Source organism: Tigriopus californicus, chromosome 7 (genome assembly GCF_007210705.1).
Source record: "Tigriopus californicus strain San Diego chromosome 7, Tcal_SD_v2.1, whole genome shotgun sequence".
Lineage (NCBI taxonomy): Eukaryota > Metazoa > Arthropoda > Copepoda > Harpacticoida > Harpacticidae > Tigriopus > Tigriopus californicus.
Window position 1 is genome coordinate 9744957 of NC_081446.1, and position 10592 is coordinate 9755548.

Below are 10592 nucleotides of genomic sequence, written 5' to 3' on the forward strand. Positions count from 1 at the left end.
CATATCAGGTACGCCATGCTCGGGTTTGGAACCTAGAACATTGAAATCTAATCTTAGAGTCATCCTGTGCGGAATGATCCATGAGCCAATGAAAGCAAGCCGATCGATAACAAAGTAAAACAAAACAACACTCACTCACTCACTCATTCATTCACTCATCGAGGATTTTTTGTTTGTCTTACCCAAAGAGGCGGAGGTTTGTCGTGTAAGAACCATTATGCATTATTTCCTGACCCTAGTCGCCACACGAATGGGTGCACTTGCGTCCCTATGGCACATTGGATCACATTGCTTTGCAATAGTTATGTTGCATTATTATGAATCATGGGTGAACGAACACCACTGCGGTCTACTCGTTCTTGTAGTAGTCTGACCCTCCTTCGTCGCACGTCCGTCCTACGCCCGTTCAACGTCCCTCCTACCATAACAGCACTCGGCGGCAGCTTCTCAGTTCAGCTTCTTCTTTCCTTCTTTCCTTGCTTCCTTCCTTCCATCCATCCATCCATCCTCGCTTTGCAGTTCTTTCTCCCAAAATTGACAGGGAGGAGGACAGCCGACTCCTCTACTGGACTAGCTACCAGCTAGCTCCGACTTGGTACGTATGTGTACTACGTACATTTTGGTGCCAGTCCCTGCTGTAGGAACTCGGCGAACTCGGACTTGAAGTCGGACACCAAGAGCACGGGGAGGAAGGCGAAGCATAGGGAAACAGCACTAGACCTGGCGTGCACGCCGCTCTGTCATGTGTGGAGGACAGGAGGACAAGTTCAACAAGAGCGACCCCGACGCCCAACCCAACCCGGAGTTGTGGAAGAACCCAGGGACGGATGCGCGATCCAAGAGACGGATCACAAAAAAGGAGAGACTGCCGGAACCGGGAGGAGTGAGGTTGCTTCCGAACTCCGGACTACCCATCCAGGAGGGCATCTCACCAGCATTGTGGGGAGACTACGAATCTATGGATACTAGGGCAAAATAGTGATGGTGGTGTGGAAATCCAGCGAGTGGGTGGGTGAGAAGAAGGAAGCGCCGAGGAGAACTGCGCCCCCTTTCTTCATTTCTCTTTCTTCGTCTCTCTCCCCCCCCCCCATCCTGTTGGCGTGACAAGTGGCACCCTCTTTCTCTCTTCTCTCTTTTTCATTCTTGTCTTCGCTTTCTCTTTGGGTTATTTTCCTTCTTCTTTGCTATGAGCCGAAACTTGCCCGATGATGTGGGCTGGGATCTCACTTGGGTGGTGGGGAATCTGAGAGACCTGAGGCTCGATTCACTTTTCCTCGTGCTCATTCTTCTAGTAATGGTAGCTAAATTGTTCCACCGACACCCACCAACAGGACTAGGGAACCTGAAGCAGAACTAAAAAACTTACTTCTCTGCCGTTCACATCCTTGCCACCATCCAGAGACCATAATGTTGTGGAATCCTGGCCTTGTTTGCTCTCACCTGATCGTTTCGTTTGTCAAGCTTGGATCCACTTTTTGTCCATGAAAAGAGGACGTCTCCCTCTTTTGTCCGACAAATTCCGTTAGTTCCGTGAGGAACTTTCATTTTCATTTCATAAATGGAATTTGTACCAACTTCCGCCCCCGAATAGTGTTGCAATGAAATTTGGGCGAGACTCATGGTTTGCCAATATTTTGTGCAGAAGTTCTCGAAATAGTTGCCAGTTTTGAGCAAAATGCGAGCATTTTGGCACTGATACTAACTTTGAATGCTAACGAAGCTTCATTAAACACTCTGATTCAATTCCGTCATTGCCTCTTCATTTTGGTGTCATTGCAAACGTTTTTGCACGCAAAAAGAGTTATCAGTTAATCCATTTTACCAAAGAGGTCAAGAGGTCACAACCGATTCTATTTTTCGCTTTTGATACATTTTCTGAAATTTCGATAATTTCTTTATTGAAGTTCTGTAATTGATTTATTTTTTTCTAATAAGAGCCATACAATAATAAATGCATTTATCCACTTCACCTCTCGTTGTTGCAAAAGACAAAGTAACAAATTATATTTACTTTTGGCTCTTCAAGAATGAAACGACTTGAATTAAAGAAAAAAAGGTTTGAACCAAAGAAGCATACTTCTTGTGCTTACCACCTAAAATCTTAATTCAAATTAAATCAGATAACTAGACAGTTGACAAACAAGACGAAGGTGGCCGGCCATTTGTCCCCCAAATCGTGTCTTTTTCATCGTGATACTCTCTTTTGATATAGCTCAAGCCTCAATTAATGATATTTGTCACTTACATGTGTGTATGTAAATAGATGCCACTTCAGAATAGAAGGATGCCAGAGAGGCATAGTTGCCACAAACTTGCCAATCAAGAGAAAAGTTGCCACTCAAAATTTAACTTACCTTCAATTCAAAATTGTGACCATTTTGCTCAAAAGTGGCATCCAAAATTGCTATGACAAGAATGCTTATATTGTTTCCGTTCTTTCTTTGGGTCTCCTACCAAAGTTACATACATGCATTGAATGGAAAATGACTCTGGTTCCCATTCCCACCGCAAGTGGATTTTGTTTCTGATGCTAGAACAAATTTAAATGGACCTCTGCCGTTTATGTTTATACCATTTAATGGCGTCGCGTCTGTATATCTCAAACGATGAAGACGGCTTTCTGTACTTTCCAAAAAAAACATGTGATGGAATTATTCATGCAAATGAGGCCCATGAGCGGAGGGCTCCATATACCGCTCGCTGCATGGTTCACGAGCATTCTTTTGTTGAGAGGAGACACATGCTCTTACTATCCGATTTCTTACTTGCCCTTTGTCGATTTTTTCTTTTGTCTGCACACACACTTTGACTACCATCATCCTCCGAAAGCAAGGCATGAATGACCTCCCCACCCAATCCGTCCACCCACGATGAGCTCAAACCCAGGAAATGCTTATGCACTATCTAAGACCATCGGCTTCCCTCTCTTAGCTACAGTGGATAAGAAAACTCGTAGGGTTTTCAAGAACCGGGATTACCATGCCCCTGTCACCCATCCTCCGTCAACCATTGTACTGCGTCCCAACTGACAGAAGAGACGTTCATAACCCTCAAGGTTCTCTCGAGACTCTGTCCTAGTAAACAGTTATGGACCCGACAGCACTCTCAAGTAGAATGTATACCAGGGACCTGGTTTCTTTTCCCATGCCTACGCACTTCCCCTGAATGGGATCTCGGGCCTTTTAGTTCCCCAACAGAGGCGGCGAGACCCTCAGCATTGCCTGGAAAAGATCGCAAGTTCCAGTACATCGCTCCACTTTAGTGCTGGGTGTGTGAGTGTTTTTCCGAATTGCTCCCTGACGACCTGAAACGGGAAGATCGAGTATAGTGGATGTGGAAGGACGAAGAAGAAGAAGAACGGAAAGAGGCGCCTTTGGACTTGCTTTGGTCTCCGTTCCCGTAGCCTAGTTTTGACTACTAACGAACGCATCCCTTGGAAGCTAAGGTCCGAATTCGTCGATGTTGGCTGAGCGTTCTAGGTCGTCGAGGATATGACAAGACGGAAGGGAAGCTGGCGTTTTATGTGCCAAGCAAGGGTCGAGGATCTCCCAGAAGCAACTGGCTGGTTTTTCTCAGTCCGTAAACTGGTCGAGAACATAGAGGAACACCATCTGAGGAAACGCGAGGAACCAGCAGATTTGCGGCGGAAAAGGAGCGAAATAGAACACCACAAAAGACGGACAAAACAGAGCGTCAGATTCCAATTTGCGGAAGTCATTGTGACCCTTGATTTGAAGACTGAAAGCAGGAGAGTGAACAAGGCAATTGCAAAATAATTCTAGAATACCCTCTGGGCAATGTCCATATTGAAAAACTAAAAGCTTCTCGGATCAGTAAGGGCTCAATTTGCCTGTCTTTGTGTGTTGAAACAAACGATCCAACCCGGAGTCTTGACCAGTTGAAAGAATGAGTGTCCATGCGGCAAGAGCGATTCGCCAGAAGCATAAGGTTGACCCTGATTCAGCGGAGAATTCCTTGAGCCCGGAGCAGAAAAAGGTGCTGGAAGAAGCCTTCGAGGCTGCTGATAAGAACGGAGACGGAATCCTCTCAGCGGATGAGTACTACGACATTTTCCAAACGCATGGTCTTTCAATCGGTAAGACTCATATGGATTTTGAATTTCTCAAAATCGTTGACCCCGTTTTCAAAGACTGAATTAGAGAGACAGAGAGCAAGGCTGCATCTTCCTCAGCCTTCCTAACTTCAACAGATGCGTATGTTTCGCAAATACAGCCCACGAATGGGGCTGATATCCCAATTGCAGTTAACAACTCCTCAATGAAAAGGAGCTGACGCCCTAAAGCGAACTCTTTGGACTTAGCATGCGGATTTTTCTCCCTTAAGATTTTGATACCATTGTGGTTAACAAAGGCAGTTCAGTGCTACAGACTGACAGAGAGCTACTCCTTTGATGCTAACAGTATGTTAATTTCTGTACCTAAGATGAACCGTCAAAGCATAAATATCTCTAAAAATTAAGCTTACCTTTAGTCATGAGAGTGTGTTTTGTTTTGCCATACGACATTTGCATTTTTCACTTAAGGTTTTAACTTCTTCTCTGAATAGCAACAATCAAGTAACCATGAAAACAAACCACATGGTTTATTGCTCAACCTAGGGATCTCGTACATTTTACTATCCATTCTATTTTTATTTTTATTTTATTTTTTTCCGCTTTGTACTTATCTTTTTTTAATGTTATCCCGAGACCCTAAATAAAACATCATCATCAAAATTTGGCAATATATTAATTTTGAGACTCAGCTTTATGTCTCATATGGAAGATTCGTATTTTTGTGACTTGGGGAAACGTCCCATTTTTCCCTTTAAAGAAGACCGCAACCCAAATTGAACGAATTGAAGCCGCCAATTAAGCTGTGGTTTTTGACAGCAACTATTCGAATCAGGGGCGTAAGCATGGTCATCGTATGATATATGACTAAAGTCTCACGACCTTTTTCGCCGTTCAAATCATGCAGACTCAGACCCGAATTCTAAGATATATATAAGATCAAATTATAAAAGTCTTTTTAGTGAGTGAAGCCATAAGAGAGGTCAAATGTAAAAATAAGATTTTTTTTTCCATGGCTCTGCCATTTTCGGGATCCACAATTAATGGCAATTATTAAGCAATCTTGGTCAATCTATGCAACAGTTTTGTCCAAAGTAAAGATTTGCTAGTCCTTTGAATTGATGAAAGATATAGATATGCCGAATGTTCTAAGTCAATTATGGTCTTTTTTAGTGTTTTTTAGAAAGAGCACGCTTTCATTTTTGACAACTAAAGAGAAGCGCAGACCAACCAGGTTTGATAACCTCTGTTGGAGGAAGCAATCTCGTCGGTCTGGCCTTTCATTTGGTTTGAAAGGAGGAGGAAATCAGAGTGAGCAACAATGAAATATGTTTTCAAAAAAAGCCAAATTCGTGGGCGATAGGGAATTGACCTGAGTCCGTCGAGTCTTCGCCAGAGTTCGCTAAAACACGTTCTGATGAACGAATGAGTTAATGATTAGTTAAATGAGTGGGGTCAATGTGTTTTACGTTTTTTTTAAAGATTGATGGTAGTACATTTTGTAACACGGAAAGAATCCTTATGTCTTCATCGGACGACTCTTTCATTTATTTGATGTTGAAAAAATATGAGGCTTCGAGAACGTTGATCAATGGAATCATAACGCCCTTGAGGATTTAAATTTGGACGCCATGGAGTGGATTTTTTGTGTACTAACCGCCACCAATCGCCGGGTTTGAACAAAATGAAAGATAATTAATTCGTCTATTTGTTACCAGTCAAACTTTATTCGAGTTTGGCCTCCCAGCGGATTTGAGTCGGCAAACTGGCCTATGTAGGGAATGTAGGGTTTTTTGAAGGTTGATGTAGGATTTAGGATAGATGAAGAAGTGATGTGTTTTAATTAATGCTTTTGAAACAAATACTTATTCTTTTGACTTCGTTCGGATAAGAACGACATTTAACAACTAAATTTTCCTATCATACTATTTTTTCTTTGTAGTGTTCAAGAAAAAAGTTAATCAGAATTAATATTTGATAAAAAATACTTTCTTTAAAGTTCGATTTAAAAAAAAATATTCAGATTAGACTTATTTCGGCAATAAGGTGAACTTTTTAGAACAACGTAACCGAAAAATGTGCACAAGCTTAGTCAAAAAGATGAGAAACCCAATGGTTTGAACAAGCCACAAGCCTGCTTGTTTTGCTTTCAAAATTACCGCCTGGGGATTAATCCGCCTGGGCCTTAGCCGAACAAAAGCCTATTTTAAAAGCTCCATCAACAAAGTACTACAAGTGAACTCAATGAACGCACTCCCCTGAATTTTGAAGTTTCTATGCATTGATATATCACAATCAAGATTTGAAAAAGTATCTCCTTGGAGCAAGTAATTTCCTATCCCAGAATTAAAACAGGATGGATCGTTGTGAGATGATGGCGATATTAAGGAGCGTTCATAGCTTTTAGATATTGTTACTCTGGGCCAAGCTAGGATGCCTCTGCATAAGTTGCATTGGTTCAGCTTGTCTGCACTCTTCATTATGAGCAGTGGAAGCTTTCAGAGAGAAGCCTTTTCATATGTGGAGCGAGTACTTATCTTGAGTAGTTGAGAACTCCGATATGAATATGCTCATAAGCTGCCTTGATTTTCAAAAATTAACCTTTGCTCAAGAAAAGGCGCATGGAATTTGTTTTAAGATACTGGTGTTCACGCTTCCATTATTTGAAGTGTCTCTCTATGTGCTTTTGGAACCACAATGTATAAAACGTTTCTACTTTGCCATTCATTCTTTTGAACCAGAAGGCGACTTCTCGAACTTACCCACAAAATTCCCTCCATCAACCGCAAAACCGGCTTTGAAGAATTCACGATGATGAAGATTGTTTCAACCGCAGATGCTCAAATTAACGTAAAAAGGTCCCATCAATTTTGTTCCAAAGCAATGCAATAACATACGAGTTTTCTAGGGCTTGCTGGGATACCGTATTGGTAGAGCATCCGCTTTCCAATTTGCGAATCCTGGTTCGATCCCAGGGAAGCCAAGTCCAAGCTTCTTTGCGGTATTAGCTGCCATCTGACGTCTGACGTCGTAACAAACAAATAAAACCAGTTTTCTACAGGTGGAAGTTGAGTTGTTTTATTTTGGCAAGGTCTCAAACTTGATGAAAGGTCGTGTCCTTGTTTAAAATTGATTTTGATTCAATTATTCTCACTTGCGTGAATACTTGCTTTGTAACATTCCATTTGATCAGGCTGATTGCATAAGTCATAGGGTGTCTTTACTCATCTTAGTTCTTTCGGATTTCAATTGCCATGAAAGCCAACCATCCTCTTGATCAATTCACGTTCAGAACGCCCTTGAAAACGATCGAAAGCTTTCATGCAAATGAATCAAGTTCTTGTCTTGAAAATCATTGTTTAGCAGACAAACAGAAACAACATTGCATTGCATTATGACATGTGGTTGTGCCACTTTGCTGCAAGCCATCATGTCATTTGCGAATTTTCGGTGCGTCCAAAAGAGACATTGATTCTTGATCACATGAATGCATTGAATAGACATTGTTTTCAGGCCTGCCAAATCGTAAATGAGGTTGACTTTCGATTCTATTGTAAGGCGACGTTCTCAAGTTAGAGAGCGCTCAGTAGGTCCTCTGTAGGACTCATTTCTACAATCAAGTTGGTTTATCGTTCCAGATCGAGAATGGATTGAGAAAACCATCGCTCGGAATGACAAAGATGGAGACGGAGGAATTTCATTTCAAGAGTTCATGGAGATGAACCGGAGCCGCTTGAAAGGCGAGACCGGACAACCCAACGCGACCTCTAGCGGATATTCACAGATTAATAGAGATGGAGAGAAGGCCAAACTTGCATTTAACGCCTACGACAGGAATCGCGACGGGTACCTCACCAAGGCTGAGTTTCGAAAGACGTCCAAGAAGATGACAGAGGCGCAGATCGACGCAGTTTTTGAAAAATTCGACAAAAATAGAGATGGAAGATTGGATTTTGACGAGTTCAAGAATCTCATGGAATCTAACAAGAAGCCATAAAACAAGTCCAGTATCTCATTTTTTTGATCAAATGCCTCCATTTTTGCATGTTTTTTTCTGAATAGTGATCAATGCATATGTGTCGTCCGTATTACTTTTGATATCTATCAGCACACATGAACCTATCATGACCCATAAAATGTCATTATCATATTAAAGGAAGCAAGCATTCATGAAACTCCGACTTATCTTTCGACTTTGAACCATGTTATCATCATTACACAATTTATGAGCAAACTTGTTCTGGTGTCAAATTCATTCACAATAAGGTGAGAGGCATTTAAAGACCCAGCCTTATTATTACTGTTTAGTTAAACTTTGAGAGTAATTTGCTAGAATGGGGCAATGGGGTAATATCTTTTAAAGATTAGGACTGAATGACCGTTTTTGCTTTTTTTTTTGAAGAAATAGCTTTAGGATAATGAACGGGGCTGCGTGTCACTCATTTTTCAAAAGAGATGATTACATTCTTAAAATCATGCATTAGCACGAATAATGAGGTTCTCCTCTAGTAACAATAGATTTGGATGCAAAAATGCGCCGATCAATGAATACATCATAGAAAAGGGATTGATTTGTAGAAAAAACTAATCAGATTGATGCAAGCAACTTTGCCGAAGGTAACGTTGTATGCACTAAATTCTATTTGCGAAACTCTTGCTTGACAAGAGATATCATATTATTTTTTGTACCTTAACAATACATTGAATTAACCTGAAATAGATTAACGCATTTTGATCACCTCACACATGGCTTGGCAAACAAAAGCTTGGTCAATTACGTAGATAGTCATGTTGACAGTAATGATTCAAAAGGAACAATGATTTGATGCGGACCATATTGTTTGGTTCCAGATGTCAACTACCTTGGTAAACTCCTCCACTTCTCGGCTTAACTTCATCTTGTTCAGTGATTACATTCTTTGCTTTAATTTCGGAAGATATGTAAAGTGCTATTATATCCCTTCTTGCACAAAAAGGTTGAAATTGCTTCTTCATGTATTGTTGATAGAGAGGAAAATGCAGATGTAAGTCTAAAAAATCCTTAAATAATCAAATTTATATGGAAGAACAGTTGAATTTGAAAATGGAAAAACGAAAAAAATTACCTACAGCCATACTTATTTTCCTATATTTAAAGAGTCAGTGTCCTTCTGGGTCGGTAAGCAAACAATTTCTAATCATTCCTAAACGCGTTTTCCGATTTGTATTTTGCTTCTCCGAAATATGTCTTTTTCAAGAGGCTTTCGAAGTGATTAAGCTAGATATACTGAATCCTTTTACGTGAAATGAAAAATGGCAACGGCAAATGCATGGGGACTTATAATTAATATATTTCCCAGTTTACAAGACACATGCGACATATTTACAAGTGACTACTTTATGCAAACAAATTCCACATTAATTTGAAAGAAGGAAACTCAACGATATTCTATGTTTTGTTTTCATATATAGGGCCCTGTTTTTAGATACAGTGTATTAGTTTACACAGTTGGTGTACAGTAGTGCCTATTGTTAGGCGACAAATTCCAGATAATGATTCAGTGACCTCAATCAAAGAAAAATATTCAGTCTTCTAAATTGCAGTATCTTTCAGGCCAGTACTAAATTAGTGTCCCAAAATTATATTCCCAACTTTGTACAGATGCGTCAAAGCTAATCGTTTTTGAAGGAACTTTAACCGGAGCAATCACTGAGAGACAATCATAGCATAGAGCTTTTCGGTATATTGAACAGCGCCCTCTGCCTCTTTCAGGTGTGGATAAACAACCTTAAAGAGTTCAGAACAAAATAAAGGACTCTGAAATGTTAATCCTTATTTTGTACGCGTTGTAATATATAACCTCAAGATATCCCAAGGGAGGTTTGAATTGGAATAATATCCAAAAAGAAATCAATAATTGATTTTCTTGTGGTTTTTAATTACAACAGATATGCAGTACGTATATGGGTATCTAGAACCTTACTTTGTAACCATGAATGAATAGTAAATTACATTAATAGAAATAATAATCAATAGATTGTGCTTTGCTTGACATTGAAAAAAAGATTTTGTTTCAAGCTTGCTTATCATAGAAGGCGTTATCTATAATTGTTTTGCAGTTCTAGTAATAGGTGCTATTTTGTTGATTAAGAAGTTGCTACTTCATGAGATAAGATAAAAGAAATTCTGGCAATAAAATTGTTTTCAACAAAGTCATGAAATAAAGATGCAAAACTATTTTTTTAGTTCAAGTTGATAGGATATGATGATTACATAAAGGTTTGATTTGCTTTTAAGCATACAGTAATTAGCTCCTTCCCCAAATCTTTGTTGGAAGTTGAAAGTGTTGCAGGATTTGGAGGGTCTCCCAGAAATGCTTGCAATGTATTCATTGTGTCGCCATGCTTAAGAAATATTTAGTTCATCGAATGACACCTTCATAAAGTTTGGCACCTTAAGGCTTATTGTCTTGTTTCTATGTTTGTTGGCCCACACCTGGGTTAAGCAGGGGGGCTCTACTTCCGCCAACGAAAAGGAAAA

General features: G+C 40.1%; 2 protein-coding genes across 3 annotated transcripts in view; one reads left to right on the forward strand and one right to left on the reverse strand.

Annotated features, from left to right (window-relative positions):
* LOC131884339 (unconventional myosin-X-like) overlaps positions 1 to 299 on the reverse strand; it is a 9193-nt gene extending 8894 nt beyond the window's left edge. For both annotated transcript variants that reach the window (XM_059232083.1, XM_059232082.1), the window contains exon 1: positions 183 to 299. In XM_059232083.1, coding sequence (XP_059088066.1) covers positions 183 to 216 — 34 coding nt within the window. In that variant the 5' untranslated portion in view covers positions 217 to 299. The remainder of the gene's footprint in view (positions 1 to 182) is intronic.
* A 2632-nt stretch (positions 300 to 2931) lies between these two features.
* LOC131884343 (calmodulin-like) lies at positions 2932 to 8306 on the forward strand. The gene is made up of 2 exons (XM_059232087.1): positions 2932 to 4096; positions 7711 to 8306. Exons 1-2 carry the CDS (start codon positions 3907 to 3909, stop codon positions 8067 to 8069), a joined length of 549 nt encoding a protein of 182 aa, XP_059088070.1. The 5' UTR covers positions 2932 to 3906; the 3' UTR covers positions 8070 to 8306.
* Positions 8307 to 10592: the final 2286 nt, after the last annotated feature.

Coding starts and splice junctions, on each gene's coding strand:
- LOC131884343 (XM_059232087.1), top strand. CDS start 3,907: ATGAGTGTCCATGCGGCAAGAGCGATTCGCCAGAAGCATAAGGTTGAC. Junction 4,097..7,710: donor AACGCATGGTCTTTCAATCG/GTAAGACTCATA, acceptor TTATCGTTCCAG/ATCGAGAATGGATTGAGAAA.